The sequence below is a fragment of the Lathyrus oleraceus genome, chromosome 4 (genome assembly GCF_024323335.1).
Source record: "Lathyrus oleraceus cultivar Zhongwan6 chromosome 4, CAAS_Psat_ZW6_1.0, whole genome shotgun sequence".
NCBI classification, from domain to species: domain Eukaryota; kingdom Viridiplantae; phylum Streptophyta; class Magnoliopsida; order Fabales; family Fabaceae; genus Lathyrus; species Lathyrus oleraceus.
This window is the reverse complement of record NC_066582.1, coordinates 205,605,131-205,624,950: the sequence shown is the minus strand read 5'-3', so window position 1 is coordinate 205,624,950 and position 19,820 is coordinate 205,605,131. Positions and strand designations below refer to the sequence as shown.

Below are 19,820 nucleotides of genomic sequence, written 5' to 3'. Positions count from 1 at the left end.
AGTCCACCGAGACGCTCATTTTTGCCTAAGCCGCCCTTTCGGGTTTTCAACTTAGCGAGCTGTTCTTTTCATTTTTTAGGCGAAGTATTTCTTGACTGCATCTGTATTCACGGGCCGTGAAAGCTCTTCACCATCCATGTTTGTAAGAATTAAAGCACCGCCTGAGAAGGCTTTCTTGACAACATAGGGTCCTTCATAGTTAGGAGTCCACTTGCCCCTAGAATCATTGTGAAATAATATTATCTTCTTGAGCACAAGGTCACCCTCTTTGAATTCTCTCGGCTTAACCTTCCTATCAAATGCCTGCTTCATTCTCTTTTGATATAACTGTCCATGGCACAAGGCAGTCATTCTTTTTTCTTCAATCAAATTCAACTGATCGTATCTGCTTTGACACCATTCAGCCTCTGACAACTGAGTTTCCATTAGTATCCTCATTGATGGAATTTCAACCTCTATCGGTAACACAGCTTCCATACCGTATACAAGTGAAAATGGGGTTGCCCCAGTTGAAGTACGGACTGATGTTCTATATCCGTGTAGTGCAAAAGGCAGCATTTCATGCCAATCTTTGTAGGTAACAACCATCTTTTGAATGATCTTCTTGATATTCTTATTTGCAGCTTCAACTGCCCCATTCATCTTGGGACGGTAAGGAGAAGAGTTGTGATGCTCGATCCTGAAACTTTCACATAATTCATCCATCATTTTGTTGTTCAGATTGGAGCCATTGTCAGTGATGATCTTGTTTGGAATGCCATATCGGCAAATGAGATTATTTTTGATGAATCTGACCACCACTTGCTTTGTCACCTTTGCATACGAAGCTGCTTCCACCCATTTGGTGAAGTAATCAATTGCCACGAGAATGAAACGGTGTCCGTTGGAAGCTTTGGGTTCAATCATACCGATCATGTCAATGCCCCACATTGAGAATGGCCAAGGAGCAGAAATCACATTCAAAAAGGTTGGTGGTACATGAACCTTATCAGCGTAGATCTGACATTTGTGACACTTCTTTACAAATTTGCAGCAATCTGATTCCATGGTCAACCAGTAGTAACCAGCTCTCAACATCTTTCTTGACATAGAGTGGCCGTTTGCATGAGTACCAAAGGACCCTTCGTGAACTTCTTTCATCAACATTTCTGCTTCCTTTTTGTCAACACATCTGAGTAAGACCATGTCATAATTCCTCTTATAGAGCACATTCTGATTAAGGAAGAAACTGCCTGACAATCTTCTCAAAGTCTTTTTATCTTTTTCTGTTGCTCCAAGAGGATACTCCTGAGTCTGAAGGAAATGCTTGATATCGTGGTACCATGGTTTATCATCAAAACTGGCCTCAGCTGTAAACACATGTGCTGGTCTATCAAGTCGCTTGATCACAATTCTGGGTACTTCGTTTGGAAAACCCACTTGATACATTGAAGACAACGTAGCTAGAGCATCCGCCATATGATTCTCATCCCGAGGAATGTGATGCAATTCAACCTTGGTGAAGAAAGTCAACAATCTTCTTGCATAGTCTTTGTATGGGATCAAGCCAGGGTGGCGTGTTTCCCATTCTCCTTTGATCTGATTGATAACTAACGCTGAGTCACCATAAACAGTAAGATTTTTGATGCGGAGGTCAATGGCTTCTTCAAGACCCATGATACAGGCTTCATATTCAACAATGTTGTTTGTACATTCAAAGAAAATTCTTGCCGTGAAAGGAATATGAGAACCTCCTGGAGTGATAATGACTGCACCTACTCCATGTCCATAAACGTTGGAAGCTCCATCAAATACTAAACCCCATTGAGAATCTGGTTCAGGTCCTTCTTCAGGAAGTGGCTCTTTACAATCTCTGGATTTTAGGAACATGACATCTTCATCAGGAAACTCATCCTCATTATCATCGTGATCTTCAACGGGTTGGTGAGCAAGGTACTCAGCCAACACACTGCTCTTGATAGCTTTCTGGGTATGATACTCAATGTCGTATTCTGATAACAGCATCTGCCATCTGGCAATCTTACCAGTGAGTGCAGGCTTCTCAAAAATGTACTTGATTGGATCCATTTTGGATATCAACCAAGTGGTGTGACTTAACATATACTGCCTCAATCTCTTAGCAGCCCAAGCCAATGCACAACATGTCTTCTCGAGTAAGGAGTATCGTGATTCACAGTCAGTAAATTTCTTGCTTAAGTAGTAAATGGCATGCTCTTTCTTTCCAGTTTCGTCTTGTTGACCCAGAATACAGCCCATAGAATTCTCAAGCACTGTCAAATACATAACCAACGGTCTTCCAGCAACAGGTGGTAACAAGATAGGAGGCTCCATGAGGTACTCTTTGATACTGTCAAATGCTTTCTGACAATCCTCTGTCCAAACACAATTCTGACTCTTTCTCAGCAATTTGAAGATAGGTTCACAAGTGGCAGTCATGTGAGAAATAAACCGGGATATGTAATTCAATCGTCCTAGAAAACCTCTCACTTGCCTTTCTGTTTTTGGTGTGGGCATCTCTTGGATAGCTTTTACTTTATCTGGATCAACTTCAATGCCTTTTTGGCTAACAATGAAGCCCAAGAGTTTACCTGACCTGACGCCAAATGTGCATTTGTTCGGATTGAGGCGAAGACGGAACTTCCTCAATCGTTGAAACAGCTTCAATAGATCCACTAAGTGACCTTCTTCTGAACGAGACTTCGCGATCATGTCATCCACATAAACCTCAATCTCTTTGTGCATCATGTCGTGAAAGAACGTTGTCATGGCTCGCTGGTAAGTAGCACCTGCGTTCTTCAACCCAAACGGCATCACTTGATAACAGAATGTTCCCCATGGTGTTATGAATGTAGTTTTTTCCATGTCTTCGGGAGCCATTTTGATCTGGTTATACCCGGAGAATCCGTCCATGAAGGAGAATATGTCAAACTTTGTTGTATTGTCTACCAACATGTCAATGTGAGGCAGGGGGAAATCATCCTTTGGGCTTGCTCTATTTAAGTCACGATAGTCGACACACATTCGTACCTTCCCGTCCTTCTTAGGAACTGGCACAATATTTGCTATCCACTCTGGATACACTGAAGTGGCAAGAAAACCAGCATCTATTTGCTTCAGAACTTCTTCTTTAATTTTGACGGCCATATCTGGATGTGTTCTTCTTAATTTCTGTTTGACCGGTGGACATTCTGGCTTCAAAGGTAGCTTGTGCTCTACGATGTAAGTGTCGAGACCAGGCATATCTTGATAAGACCAAGCAAACACATCTACATACTCTTTCAACAGGCTGATCAATTGCTCTTTGACCTGTGGGGATAACAATGCTCCAATTTTGACTTCTTTCACATTTTCTTCCGAACCCAAGTTGACTGTTTCCAAAGGCTCCTTGTATGGCTGAATAGTGTCTTCTTCATTTTCAAGCTGGCGGGCGACCTCTTCTGGAATCTCATCCCACTCTTCCTCTTCAGCTTCGAATACAGAATGTTCAAAGTTGGGAGAGGGCATGATGTCATTGTGTTCAACGGGTTTAAGTAACCTGTACAAACAATTGTTTTTAGAGGACTGACCATGACATGCAAAAATGTGTTCTTTTTAAGGTTTTTTTTTGTGTTATCATTTTCCGAAAAAGCTGAAAAGATAAAAGGACACAAGTGTATAGGAACACAAAAGATCTTTTTCATGGATAGTACGTTTTTGACAAAAGTGCCCATTTTACAAAATTAATGCTTCGCGCTTTGGGCTAAAGCCGAAGATTTTTGAAAACTGAAAAGCTTAATTACTTTGATATGTGGACACAATATGGGATGTCAAATGCGGTCCAGTTCTTCATAACTACTCCTGGTGTCACAAATCTGGGGCCTTCGTCTTCTGTCTTTCCCTCAAAAGTATCCTCCTCAACTGCTACCATGTTGATAAACCCACCGCTGTGAAAGATATCTTTGAAAGGTCGCACCACTGAAGTCTGCACTTGTTTTCCATCAACAAAGCCTAATCCTGCATGGTTAACGTTTTCTGGCAACTCTATCACCTTGCCCCACATTTCTGTAGGACCTGTCTTGACAATCTGCTGGGCGTCTTTGAATGACGCGATTGAACCTTCACTTTTCTTGTAATCATCGATGGTCAGGGCCTGAAATGGAGTTTGAACAGCCGTCTCGTCTACTTCTATCACACTAAACGATGAAAGGTGGCTAATCAGCATAGCCTGCTCCCCATTAACCGTCACTATTTGCCCATTCTTGACAAACTTTAACTTTTGGTGTAACGTGGATGTAATGGCACCCGCCTCGTGAATCCATGGGCGTCCGAGCAAACAGCTATAAGCTGGCACTATGTCCATAACCTGGAAAGTGATCTGGAATACGTGTGGTCCAATACCAAAAGGCAAATCAACTTCTCCAATGACTGTTTTTCTTGATCCATCGAACGCTTTCACAATAATTCCACTGTGCCGCATTTGCCCCCCTTTGTACTTTAGCTTCAACAAGGTAGACTTGGGCATGACATTCAGAGATGAACCGGTGTCAATTAGGATATTAGAAAAAGAATCCCCTTGACAATTGGCTGAGATATGGAGAGCGAAGTTGTGATTCTTTCCTTCTTCTGGCAGTTCTTCATCACAAAAGCCTAAGCCATTGCACGAAGTGATGTTGCCTACAACATTGTTGAACTGCTCTGTTGTTATATCTTGTTCTACAAAGGCTTGATCAAGCACCTTCAGTAGTGCTTCTCTGTGGACAGCTGAGTTCAATAATAAGGACAGGATCGAGATTTTTGACGGTGTCTGTAGCAACTGATCTACCACTTTGTAGTCACTGAGCTTGATAATTCTGAGTAGTTCATCTGTTTCTTTGTCAAGGGTTGAATTGCTTGTTTTCCCTTCTGCTTCTCTTGTCACTGGTACCACGACTACTGGATCTTTCTCAACATTTCTACTTGGGATAACCGGCGGAGCGAACACGCGGCCACTGCGCGTCATTCGGCTATTTGCTGCGATATTGGTAACTGAGGCTAAGGTTTTAATCTCGACCTCTTTACCGTTCTCAATAATAGTTGTTGCATAGCGGTAGGGGACCGCTTTATCTGAAGTGTAAGGCATTGGGCCCGGAGGGCAAATCACCACTGGCTCCCTCGGATGATAAGCTATCTCTACTTTCTCTGGAATGTTGAAGCAAGGAATGATGACATTCACCTCTTGTTCTTGTGATTCTGGAGAACTCACTTGTCTAGAAATCTGAATCAAACCCTGATCAAGGACGCCTTGCAAATCATCTTGAATCTTTCTACAACCTCTTGAATTGACTGAACATGTACCACATATCTGGTGGTCATGTTGGAATAGACCATGAGCACATAAAACAGAATGAATTTCAACCAAAGACTGCCGAATCTCCTCTATCTTCGTAACACGTTGTTCATTGAGACAAACTTCTATATTGTTCACTGATGAAGGACCATGACTTGGCATTGGATTGTCCTTCACATAGGGACCCATGTTCTTGAAGGTCAGGATACCTGCTCTTGTCAACTTCTGTACTTCCAACTTTAAAGAAAAACAGTTGTCTAAGTCATGACCTGGAGCATTCTGATGAAAGGGACAAGATACCTCTGGCTTGTACCACCAAGGTAGCACTTCTGGTACAGGAGGTCGTGGTCGTGGTTGCACAAGGTTTTTAGCGATCAAAGCTGGATACAATTCTGCATATGACATCGGAATTGGATCAAAATTGGTTCTTCTTTGTTGCTGTGGTGGACGTTGTTGTAACTGATGTTGATGTTGTTGAGGTTGATGTTGTTGCTGATACTGAGTATTCTGTTGGAAGCGGTTGGTACGCTGCTGAGGGTATTGGACTTGAACTGGAGCGGAAGTGATTACTGGAGTCACGGCTGCTATATGTTGGTGTTGGGAATGGTAAGGATAATTGATCCTTCTTGGATGATTATAGGACACAACATTAGTTTCTTGTTCCTTCTTTTTCATAAAACCGTCGTACCTCTTTGCCCCGCTTGAAGATGAACTTCCTTCTCTAACTAGACGCCCTTCTCGAACTGCTTCCTCTAAACGGACTCCCATGTTTACCATGTCAGTAAAGTCTGTAGGAGCGCTTGCAATCATCCTCTCGTAATAAAAAGTATCAAGAGTCTTTAAGAACACTTTTGTCATCTCCTTTTCTTCCATAGGTGGAACAACCTGTGCTGCAATTTCGTGCCACCTTTGCGCGTATTCACGGAATGTCTCCTTTTCTCTTTGTTGCATGGATCTCAACTGATCTCGGTCTGGCACATTATCAAGGTTGTATTTGTAATGTTTGATAAAGGCCTCGCCTAAATCGTTGAAAGTCTTGATCTGAGAACTGTCTAATCCCATATACAAGCGTAAAGCTGCACCGGTAAGGCTGTCTTGAAAACAATGAATGAGCATCCTTTGGTCGTTGGTGTACATTGACATCTTTCGCACGTACATAACCAAATGGGTCTGTGGACAAGAACTTCCTTTGTACTTTTCAAATTCTGGTAGTTTAAATTTTGCTGGCATCCTTACGTCTGGAACCAAACACATATCATTTACATCTCTGCCAAACAGCTCTTTCCCACGAAGAGCTTTTATCTCTTTTTGTAATTCCGCAAACTGATCCTGGAATTCATCCATTCTATCATTGAGACCAGGATCCTCACTTAGGGTAGGGCCGTGATAGACAGGTTCTCCTAGGTGAGGAGTATAGTGAACAACGGGAGGCACATTAGTGAAGACAGGAGCATTTGGTGGAACGAACTCTTGTTGATATCTATCTTGATTAAGATCCCTGGGTATTTCCTAAGGACGGGATGCTGTGATGGTAACAGAAGTGACTGGGACAGCGTTGATTTCTGAAGCGATGACTGTAGTGACGGGTGCTGCTGTTGTCTGATTCTGAATTTGAGGTTGATTCTGTGCCGAAGTTTCTCCTGAATTATGAACTTGAGCCCTAGCCTGGGCTTCCTCTGCTTGTAGACGGGCGGTTAACATTTGGTTGCGCATCTCTGCTGCCTGTGCTTGCGCCTGGATCTGTGCATCTTGTGCTTCGGCAACCTGAGCTTGTGCTGTTTGAAGTTGAGCAGCTTGAGCTGCTTGGTTTGCTATCAATGTCTCGACTATAGCAGAAAGGCGGTCAACCTGAGCTTTTAATTCTCGGTTCTCGTTATCTGTTATCTCCATTCTTCTTTTGTAGTTGGCTCTTGTGTTGTAATTATGCGTCAGCTTGAAATGGATCTGCTGGCGGGAAGCAACTGTTAGAAGACTGGACCAAGACAGATAACCTGTATGCACGTGATGCATGGATATGCAAAATGAATGATTTTCCAAGGAACTCTAAGTGAAGGAAAAGATAGAATTGCAAACATTTTTTATAACAAAACAAAGTTATCAACCCAAAATACAACCAAGAAAACCATTTAAGGACATGTGTCATCAGGATGAGCATAAACAAGTAGGAGTTGTCCTTCAAGTCTCTCAATTCTTTCTTCATAGGCCTTCTGCATAAAAGCTTTCTCCTTCACCAAACTGTCTACAAGACCTTTCCATGCACCTGAGGACTGTGGAATCTGGGAGTAATCTGTTGTGCCTGAGGAAAATAAATCCTCTTGCACCCTTGGACGTTTACCTGCACGATCTTCTCCACTCTGCTCCTTTAACTGTCTCTGAAGTTCTTCATTTTCCATTTCGAGCACCTGGGCCTTATCCTTCCAAGCGTCTCTCTCTTTCTCGACCCTCTCCAAGGTGGCTTGGAGTTCTTCTTTGTCATCTAGCGGAAGGTAGGGGGTCTTCAACGGAGCGGGTTTGATAGGATCATGATGTGGGTATGGCATTTTCAACTGTATAACTCTGGCTCTGATCCATTAGAGGTACGACTCATAGGGGGTACAATCTTTCTTACCCAATTCAAGTCTCCCTTTGCGACAAACACGATGCCAAGCTCTTACTACTCTCTCTTTCATGGTAGGGTCCTCCTCGTTATCCCTCAAGAAAATACCTTCTAAAAGAATGTTAGGAGGCTTGTCCTTCATAGGGTAACCGAGTTGTCTCCTAGTAAGTACTGGATTATAAGAAATGATTCCCTTTGTGCCCATGAGGGGCACATTGGGGAACTCCCCGCAACTATCAATGATCTTCACATCGTCTAAAACTCTACTATACCATGCAATATCTGACTGGGTAAGAGACATAATCCTCTGTGACCACTGAAGTCCTGACTTGCGATCCCAAAAAGTAGCTGACTTAGGAAGATGAGAGACAAACCATTTGTAGAGTAACGGTATACAGCAGACTATGGTTCCTCCTCCTTTCAAAGTACGGTAATGGATGGAATGCTAGGTGTCTCCGAGCAAAGTTGGAACAGGATTACCACTTAGGAAGATGCGTATAGCATATGAATCCACAAAACCTTCAATATTAGGAAATAGTAACAAACCGTAGATCAACAAGGCGAACAGATGCTCCACAATAATATCACAACCTTGACTGGCAAAATAAGAAACCTTCCCCATTAAGAACTTGGCAGTGAAACCTGGAAGTCCTCCTTTGGTGGTGAAGTTATTCTTGAATTCTGACTTCTTCATGTACAACACTTTTGCAAGAGAACTGTGCTCGAGTAACTTTTCTGAACCAGAGAAAGGTACTGTATCAGCAACTGGGATGTGAAGCAATTGGGCATACTCTTCCAATGTAGGCATGAGTTGATAGTCTGGGAATGTGAAACAGTGATAGACTGGATCATAGAACTGTACTAATGTCTGCAATAACCCTTCTTCCATCCTAAGTGTCAATAAAGATATAAGTGCCCCATATCTGTCTCTGAAACCAATAGGATCTGCGATCGAAGAAACCAGTTTCTTTTGTTCATCTATCTTTGGATTGATGAGATTGTACTTTTTCACACTTCTCCGTCCAAAATCTATGTTTCCTGCAATATTTGCAATCCTCACTTTAAGTTCCTTGGAAAAAGGTTGAAATGATGGGAATGAATGCATGTCATGCATGAATGCAACAAACACAAACATGGTCAAACAATACAAGGCTCAAAGTTCATCACCAGCATGGAGTTTAGGACAAAGCCCCAAGATAAGTTCTAAGGTTCACCTGCCAAACGGGTTCTAAAAGTTCCCAAGGTTATGGATCCTTCTTCGGATAATACCGGGTTAAGCAACTGCTCGCTTTCCAATATTATTCTCAAAAGAATCTTGCTTGAGTGTGATATCGCGTATCAACCAAACCAGACTTTTGGTCCGAAGTGGTCACCGCATCACATTCTAAGTAAGGCCAAGATGGGGTAAAGGTAAACTAAGGTCCTTGGCTTCACGGGCCCGTCGAAAGCAACAATGCCTCAAAAATGACTTGTTTAGCACTATCACCCTCAAAGAGGCCTCCACCAAGCGGACAAAGGCTCAAGTCAACTCGGTAAGGATTGTCTCCTATCAAGTCAACCTGAATTATCATCCATCCTATCTCAAATGTGCCCCAAATCCGGGTATAGGATTTATCACAAGTATCCCCCAAAACCCAAAATAACAAACATTACAAACAATACAATTTAGAAAATATTCACAAAGCAAACATATAAATAAGCAAAGATAGGCTAAACCCTCAAATAAGTTTAATCATGTAATTCCCTAGCAGAGTCGCCATTCTGTCGCGGCGGGATTTTTCACGAGATTAAGTATTGATTGAACTTAACCCGTTTGAAAAATATTTTAAATGCAAGAGTCGCCACCGTCTTTTATTTTATACAAAAAGAGGAAGGGAAAAATAACGATAAATCCCTTTAGAGTTACGGGTTCGGGGGTTGGTTATGCAAAGTGAAGGTATTAGCACCCTCTACATCTGTGGTACTTCACAGGAACCTTTTTGCTTATGTTTATGTGAATGCTTTGCTTTTTTCGCTTTGATCGTTTGATTGGGGAGATGAGAAAAGAACTTGATTTTATTGCTTTTGGACTCGATAAAGTCGTAGACTTCATGCCTACGTATCTCCAAGGCGCAATGGAGAAATCAGAATCCACGTAGTTCTCCCAAAAGAAAAGGGGAAAGTCTGTTTTGTTGATTTTAGATTTGAACGAGCCTAAACCCTAAAGAAATAAATAAATGGGCTCATTACAGGAAAGCCCAAGAGTAAGCTTATGAGTGTGTGAAAAGGGTTTCTTAAACGGCGACCGTTGGAATCGCATCGGGTTTCTCTTTTTTGGATTTTTCGATTTTTAACATAAAACGTGAACAATACGATTAAACACACAGTACAGAAAATAAAAAATGCGAGAAAGTAAATTATTACAACACAGTTAGCTATGAATAGTTAGTATTACGAATAGTTAGTGGAGTTAATCGAGCTGAAACTGGAACGAAACGTTTAGTAAAAACATAAACAAATATAAAAAACAATATAAACATTTACTTTAGACAAAATAAACATTTGATATAAATAAACATTTAATTAAAATAAACATTTAAACAAATAATTAATTTAACTAACATTTAAATAAAACATATATGCAAAATAATAATAAAAGATAAACAATATTTAGTAAACAAAAGTAATATATATATTTATATTTTAGACAATAAATATATAGTAGACAAAAATAATATATATGTACATTTAGACAAATAATATATAATAAACAAAAATAATATATATATACATATATAGACAAATAATATATAATAGACAAAGATATATATATATATATATATATATATATATATATATATATATATATATATATATATTATTTATTTATATATATATATATATATATATATATATATATATTTTTGTTTAGATATATAATAGACAAAAATATATATATATATATATATATATATATATATATATATATATATATATATATATATATATATATATATATATATATATATTTAGATAAATAATATATTAAAACACATGTCGGCAAGCCGGAACTTTGCCGATTTCAGAGGTAAGTGAAGAATATTACCTTGTGTGAAGAGGATGAACTTCTGATCGTCCAAATGATCGACCGAAAGCTGGAAACCGTCACCGACGCAGTGCTGGCTGCCTTCGTGAGTACCTGACTTCAACGTCGCTTTTGATCGGTGAAACGACGCCGGAATGAAATAAAACTTGGATATTTGTGACCTGGACTCAACGAACTTCAAAGATATGAAATCAGTTTTGTGTTTCGGTGAATAATCGGGACGATTTTGGGTTACCGAAAATGAAGAACAAGTGAAATACGGTAATGCTTTTGGAAAAATATTTCTTTTCAATTCTCTGTTTCTCTCACCACACGTTTTTTTCTTACTGATCCACCTCTCCTCCTTTTTTTCTTACTAACAACATCTATATATATATATATATATATATATATATATAAATATATATATATATATATATATATATATATATATATATATATATATATATATATATTAAACTTAAACAATAGAAAACCTAAAAAATATCTAACATAAATTAATAATATATATTTAGATTACTTAAACAATAGGAAACCTAAAAAATATCTAACATAAATTAATAATATATATTTAGATTACTTAAACAATAGGAAACCTAAAAAATATCTAACATAAATTAATAATATATATTTAGATTACTTAAACAATAGGAAACCTAAAAAAATATCTAATATAAATTAATAATATAATTTATATATTATATAATAATAATAATGATAAACTAATATAATATTAATCCTAATTAAATAAACTAATTAAAAAGTAAACACAATTAATATTAAGCACAAATAATATTAAACGGCACACGATTAAAATACGATAAAATCGAACGACACGAACGCGATAAAAATGATGACAATTTGCACAGCAAAACAGACAAATTGATAAAACCAATAAACCAGTAAACCGGTAAACCAGTAAAATCAACAACACGACTCAAACAGACTCGATTAAATCACACGGCACAACACGTAATTAAATAAACAACCCTAGGCAATAATAAAATCAACACGACATCACGAAAACGCTGACAAACACAATCACAAATAATCGGACAATACGAAAACTCTAATATATTCGAAATATAGTCAAAATACCGACAAACAAATAATTAAATAGATAAAAACGCACAAAACCTAATCGAAGCGATGCCACACACAAAAGAGATAAGCGAGATAAATACGAGGCAACGATATCGGCCAGGTTTTGCTAAAACAACGAAATACAACACGGTAAGCAACGAAAACACACAAAACCTAATCAAACCAGTTGTCACGCGAAGTTTAAGAAATTGAGATGAATACGAGACAACGAGATTAATCAAGATGTGGTCAACAAAGCCAAAGTCAAATTTTGGGGTGCGACAGGAAGGACTCAACCAGACATCAACGGATGAATGGGAGAAAGAAACCACGACCAGACATTGAAGAATGATGAATGGGAAGGACTCAACCAGACATCAACGGATGAATGGGAGAAAGAAACCACGACCAGACATCGAAAAATGATGAATGGGAAAAGAAACCACGACCAGACGCCAACGGACGAATGGGAAGGACTCAACCAGACATCAACGGATGAATGGGAGAAAGAAACAACGACCAGACATCGAAAAATGATGAATGGGAAGGACTTAACCAGACATCAACGGATGAATGGGAGAAAGAAACCACGACCAGACATCGACAGATGAATGGGAAGGACTCAACCAGACATCAACGAATGAATGGGAGAAAGAAACCACGACCAGACATCGATAAATGATGAATGGGAAGAGAAACCACGACCATACGCCAACGGACGAATGAGAAGGACTCAACCAGACATTAACGGATGAATGGGAGAAAGAAACCACGACCAGACATCAAAAAATAATGAATGGGAAGGACTCAACCAGACATCAACGGATGAATGGGAGAAAGAAACCACGACCAGACATCGAAAAATGATGAATGGGAAGAGAAACTCGATGTTGCGACATCGAAAGATGATGTCTACAGACACCAAAAAAGGAAGGACCCACACGGGGATCAACATGACACCTACTGGTATCGTAAGAACGACATCTACATGTGTCAAGACAAGGCCAGACACTTGCCAGGGACCAAGCTGGGGATAATCAGGCTTTCTTTTCACGAGCGGGGGAGGAAATAAACCTCTCTGGGGATTACCAATCCTGAATGCTGTCAAGAGCAACTGCAGCAAACGTGCCATACTGATGTTGAAAAATGATCCACCTCTGCCGGGGATATGATCCAATACGATTTAACACATGTATGCATATGTTTGAGCTTCTATGGCGTAATGCTCCATATTGAATGGAAATGCTACGCGACTTGAGGATGCAAATGCAAATGATTACTATATGCAAGATGCAAAGGCTAAAAATCCCTGCTGGGGAAAACTGGTCGCTTTGCTGAGCACACGATCCCGTTTTGATCTTCCAACTCTGTGGGGAGACGCAATAACTCTGCTGCGGATGCTAACTGATCTAACACTCTGGGGACAGCAGAGAAACCAACTCAACTGTGAGTCACCTGTTGGGAAAACACCAACCTTCCAATCATGCTGGGAAATAGCACTACTGCTGGGGAAACGAATAATCCTCACTGGAGACGACCTCCACTGAACCCAATCCACTCGGGGACTCCGCTGGGGAAAACAACCAATGCCAACCTCCGCTGGGGATAACTACCAACCCACGGGCAGAATTAACTCTACTGGGGATAATTTTTCACTGAACATGATCCGCTTGGGGACTCCGCTAGGGAAAACCATCAGCACAAACCTCCGCTGGGGGAATTGCCCACTTCAGACTTGCTAGGGGAAAACATTCACAACCCTGCTGGGGAAAGGCACTCAGAACCCTGCCGGGGATTACAGTACTTCAGACCTGACTGCTGAGGAACAACCTACTCACAGACACCTCCGCTAGGGAAATAGTAACCTTCAGGCTCGCTGGGGAACTAATAATCCTCAGACTTGCTGGGGAAAAGGCCACCTGCAGACCTGGTTGGAAAAAACATCCTCAACCCTGCTGGGGATCGCAGTCAACTTCAGGCCTGGCTGCCAAGGAAACACTGGTCTCGGACTTGCTGGGGAGACAAGCTCTGAACTTGCTTTAGACAACCCAACTTCTCACACTACTGGACAGTGTTGTAATAACTTCGAACAAACTGTGGCTCATCTGCTTTAGCCAGCAATCAAAGATAGTAACCTGCAAAACAGCAAGACATACATGCCCCAAGGGATTGTATGGACAAAATACACCCAAGTGCAATCAACATTCAAAATGATTTTCAAATGTTTTATCTTTCTGCACGTTATTGTCTAGCCTTCATGTTTTTAAGATGCAATGTTTATCAAAAATTCGGACGTTTTTTGCAAACAAAACAGTAAAATAAAAAACAAGAGAGCAATTTAACTGAATAACGACTTTTATTGATTGAAAATGGGCCTGAAAAGGCAAATACATCAGGAAGCAATTCCTAGGAAGAGGTAATTGCGCCAAAAAAGGAAATAAACTATCCTATTGGCAATGTGAGCACGGCATCCACTATTTTCCAATTCTGTTATGACTCGTATATCATCAATTTCCCCCAAATTCCTTGCTTTCTGAGAAGAATGATTGGACCGATCATATCCTTCAGGATGGTAGACGATGAAGCGCGATGGAGTACAGATAACTCAGACTGTAGTCTTCGCTTTAATCCCTCTTTTTCCTGGATCGCCTTTTCAGGTTTTCAATCCACCGGGATACCCATTTTTGCCTAAGCCGCCCTTGCGGGTTTTCGACTTACCGGGTGTACATCTTTTTCTTCTTTATCCCTAACTTTTTCCCGAACCTTTTTCTTTTTTTTGCTTGGTTCGCCGGGATGCCCTTTTTTGCCTAGACTCTCTTATTCTTTTCGTCCAGCGGGTCAATTTATGTGAAGTATTTTTTGACTACATCTGAGTTCACAGGGGACGAAAAATCTTCACCATCCATAGTTGTAAGCATCAAGGCTCCACCGGAGAAAACCTTTTTAACAACATATGGACCTTCGTAATTCGGAGTCCATTTGCCCCTGTTATCTGTACCGGGAGGAAGGATCCTCTTCAAAACTAAATCACCTGTCTGATAGCTTCGAGGACGCACTTTCTGATCAAAGGCCTTCTTCATCCTCCTCTGATACAATTGCCCGTGGCATACAGCTGCTAACCGCTTCTCTTCGATAAGGCTCAACTCGTTAAACCTCGTCCGGATCCATTCAGCTTCGTCTAGCTTGACATCCAGCAGGACTCTCAGAGAAGGAATCTCCACTTCAACAGGTAGGACTGCCTCCATACCATACACAAGGGAGTAAGGGGTTGCCCCGGTCGACGTACGTACTGAGGTACGGTACCCATGCAAAGCGAAAGGCAACATCTCATGCCAATCCTTGTACGTCACGACCATCTTCTGCACAATCTTCTTAATATTCTTGTTTGCCGCCTCTACAGCACCATTCATGTTTGGTCTGTAAGGAGAAGAGTTGTGATGTTCGATCTTGAAATCTCTGCAAAGCTCTTTCATCATCTTGTTATTAAGATTCGAACCATTATCAGTAATGATTCTCTCCGGAACCCCATAATGACAAATAATCTCCTTCTTGATGATTCAGGCAAACACTTGTTTGGTAACATTGGCATAGGAAACTGCTTCCACCCACTTGGTGAAGTAGTCAATCGCTACCAGGATGAAGCGATGTCCATTAGAAGCAATAGGTTCAATCTTCCCAATCATATCAATGCCCCACATCGCGAACGGCCAAGGAGAACTCATGACATTCAGAGGGCTTGGTGGTACATGCACCTTATCTTCATAGATCTGACATTTATGGCACCTCCGAGCGTATTTGAAACAATCGGATTCCATGGTTATCCAGTAATAACCGGCTCTCAATAACTTCTTGGACATAGCATGAACACCAGCATGGGTACCAAAAGACCCTTCGTGTACTTCCTGCATTAACATGTCTGCTTCGTGTCTATCCACGCATCTGAGCAGAACCATGTCAAAGTTCCTCTTGTACAACACATCATCCTGATTCAAATAAAAGCTTCCAGCTAGCCTTCTCAGGGTTTTCTTATCGTTCTTTGACGCTCCTTCAGGATACTCCTGGCATTTGAGGAAATTCTTAATGTCATAGTACCACGGCTTCTCATCAACAACAGACTCGACTGCAAACACATACGCAGGCCTCTCGAGTCGATTCATAGCAACGTGTGGCACATGATTATGCCAATGGACTTTGATCATAGAAGACAAAGTAGCCAAGGCGTCAGCCATCTGATTTTCGTCTCGGGGTACATGATACAGCTTCACTGTTTTGAAGAAAGTCAGAATCCTTCTGGTATAATCTCGATAAGGAATCAAATGCGGCTGATGAGTATTCCAATCTCCATTTACTTGGTTAATCACTAGAGCGGAATCTCCATAAATGTCCATAGTTTTGAACCTTAGATCGATGGCTTCTTCAATCCCCATGATACAAGCTTTGTACTCAGCCTCGTTGTTGGTTACTCAAAAGTCAATCTGGAAGAAAAAGGTAAGTGTGCACCTTTAGGATTGATAAGCACTGCACCAACACCATTTCCATTCACATTTTCTGCCCCATCAAACATCAATGTCCACTTGTCATCAGGATCCAGTCCTTCCTCGACAAGAGGCTCTTCACAATCTTTCATCTTTAGATACATGATGTCCTCATCAGGGAATTCAAACATCATCGGCTGATAGTCATCAATTGGTTGCTCGGCAAGGTAATCAGACCGAATACTACCCTTGATGGCCTTTTGCGACGTGTACTGGATATCATACTCAGTTAAAATCATCTGCCAACGAGCCACACGTCCGGTAAGAGCCGGCTTTTCAAAGATGTACTTCACTGGATCCATCCTAGAAATCAACAAGGTAGTATGGTTCAACATATACTGTCTCAGTCGGCGAGCAGCCCATGCCAAAGCACAACAAGTTTTCTCGAGCAGTGAATATCTTGTTTCACAGTCGGTAAACTTTTTGCTAAGGTAGTATATAGCATGCTCTTTTCGACCAGACTCGTCATGCTGTCCCAATACACACCCCATCGAATTCTCAGTCACTGATAGGTACATTATCAGAGGCCTCCCAGGAACTGGAGGTATAAGGATTGGAGGTTTCTGCAAATACTCTTTTATCTTATCAAAAGCTTTTTGACAATCATTGTTCCACCTGATTGCTTGATCTTTTCTTAACAATTTGAAAATCGGTTCACACGTGGCAGTTAGGTGAGATACGAACCATGCAATGTAGTTCAATCTCCCTAAAAACCCACGAACCTGCTTTTCTGTTCTCGGTTCAGGCATTTCTTGAATAGCTTTCACTTTCGCTGGATCAACCTCAACCCCTTTCTCACTGACAATGAAGCCCAACAACTTACCGGATCTTACTTCAAACGTACACTTGTTTGGATTCAGCCTCAATTTGAATTTTCTCAGTCTTTCAAACAACTTCTACAAGTTTACCAGGTGCTCCTCTTCTGTCTGCGACTTCGCAATCATATCATCCACGTACACTTCAATTTCTTTGTGCATCATGTCATGAAAGAGAGTCGTCATAGCCCTCTGATAGGTAGCACCGACATTCTTCAGCCCAAATGGCATCACCTTGTAACAGAACGTGCCCCAAGGAGTAATGAATGGCGTCTTTTCCATGTCTTCTGGCGCCATCTTAATCTGATTATAGCCAGAAAATCCATCCATGAAAGAGAAAACCGAGGATTGAGCAGTATTATCAACCAATACATCAATGTGAGGTAATGGGAAGTCATCTTTCGGACTGGCTCTGTTTAGATCTTGGTAATCGACACATATCCTGACTTTACCATCCTTCTTCGGCACGGGAACGATGTTGGCCACCCACGGGGGATAGTTGGTAACTGTCAGAAAACCCGCATCCAACTACTTATGAACCTCCTCTTTGATCTTGACATCCATATCAGGACTGGTTCTGCGAAGCTTCTGCTTTACCAAAGGACAATCTTCTCTGAGAGGTAGCCTATGCCCCACAATATCTGTATCCAACCCAGGCATATCTTGATACGACCATGCGAATATCTCCACATATTCTCGCAACATTTCAATCAGCCCTCTCTTGACAGATTCCTTCAAAGCAGCCCCGATCTTGATCTCTTTCTTGGCGTCCTCAGTACCAAGGTTAGTAATCTCCAACTCTTCCTGATGAGGTTGGATGACCCTTTCCTCCTGTTTCAATAATCTGACCAATTCTTTGGGGAGTTCACAGTCTTCTTCACTCTCCTCTTCGGATTGGTAAATGGGATTATCGAAATCATACTGAGCCATAACAGAACTGTTTTTAGTGGAGTCCGCGAGATCGATTCTGCATGTTTAATGCTTTATTTTAGAAAAGAATTCAAGAAAGTCACAAAAACAAAAAACATTGCCATTTTTTTTGTTTTGAAAATGAAAATAAAAACAGAAAGACAGTGAGCACAAATTTGTTTGCAAAACGTCCTTTGTTAATGATAATCATTTCAAAACATGATATGGCCCTACAATGAACCACTACGCCCCGGGCAGAACGTAGGGTTTTTGTGCAGAATGAAAAACAAAAGAAAATTACTCTGTCTGAAGAGTAACTTGGACTATTTTTTCGGCTGTCCACATCATAATCACTGTCACCGTCTTCACTACTGGCTGCAAAGACGTCACCATGATTCATCAACCCAGCGCTGGTGAAGGTACTCAGCCCTTTCTGAACACCCTGCTCTGCCTGAAGAGGCTCATAACCAATACCAAATTTGTCTTCTTTGACGGGCATGTCAACCATCTTGCCCCAGCCTTCTGCGTTGCCTGAGTTAACAATCTCCAAAGCCTGCTTGTATGATGCAATTGAGACACCTGGCTTCTTCTGCTCCACAAAAGCTACCTTCTCAATAGCAATGGTCTCGAATGCTTGGCACAGAGTTTCATGAATCTCGCTATCCATCTCCACATACTTGAAGGAAGATAGATGACTCACAAGAATGTCCTCCTCGCCACACACATTCACGACCTGACCATTCCATACATATTTCAGCTTCTGATGGAGAGTTGACGAAACTTCCCCAGCCCCATGTATCCAGGGACGCCCCAATAAACAACTATATGCTGGTTGGATATCCATCACATAGAAGACAATGTCGAACACCTCCGGGCCAATCTTCACTGGCAACGTGACTTCACCAAAAACAGATCGCTTGGATCCATCAAAAGCACGAACGATGAGATCACTCGGAGTGAGAACAACCCCTTCAACATCAATCTTGCTCAAAATCTTCTTGGGTAACACATTCAAAGACGAGCCAATATTGACCAAAACATGTGACAGCACCGCGCCTTTACACTCCATGGTGATATGTAGTGCTCTGTTATGATTGCGACCCTCAGGTGTCAGATCTAGATTTTTGAATCCCAAACCATGTCTTGTTCTCACATTCGCAATAACACCCTCCAACTGGTTGACAGAAATCTCCTGAGGCACGTAAGCCAGATTCAACATCTTCAGCAAGGCATTACGGTGTGCCTCAGAACACAACCACGGAGAAAGGATAGAGATTTTGGACGGAGTTTGGTTCAGCTGGTCCACGATCTTATAATCACTCTTCTTAATGATCTTCATGAACTCCTCCACGTCTTTTTCAAAGGAACCCTCAGGCACTTCCTTCTGCACAGGTCCTTCTTCCACCACAGCTTGCTTCCCTTTTGCCTTAGCAAGGGCTTCAGCATTATTATCCCATAAAGTCTGTGGTGCAAACAAACGACCACTTCTTGT

The 19,820-nt window shown here is 41.1% G+C and overlaps 2 protein-coding genes across 2 annotated transcripts; both read right to left on the bottom strand.

Moving 5' to 3' along the window:
* Positions 1-87: 87 nt before the first annotated feature.
* LOC127074539 (uncharacterized) lies at positions 88-3,021 on the bottom strand (the record flags this gene model as incomplete). Its single annotated transcript, XM_051015872.1, has 1 exon — positions 88-3,021. A coding segment is annotated over exon 1 (2,934 nt), but the record flags the coding sequence as incomplete, so codon positions are not given.
* Positions 3,022-3,775: 754 nt separating this feature from the next.
* LOC127136675 (uncharacterized) lies at positions 3,776-6,256 on the bottom strand. The gene has a single exon (XM_051063208.1). It carries the CDS (start codon positions 6,254-6,256, stop codon positions 3,776-3,778), a length of 2,481 nt encoding a protein of 826 aa, XP_050919165.1.
* Between the last annotated feature and the right edge of the window lie 13,564 nt (positions 6,257-19,820).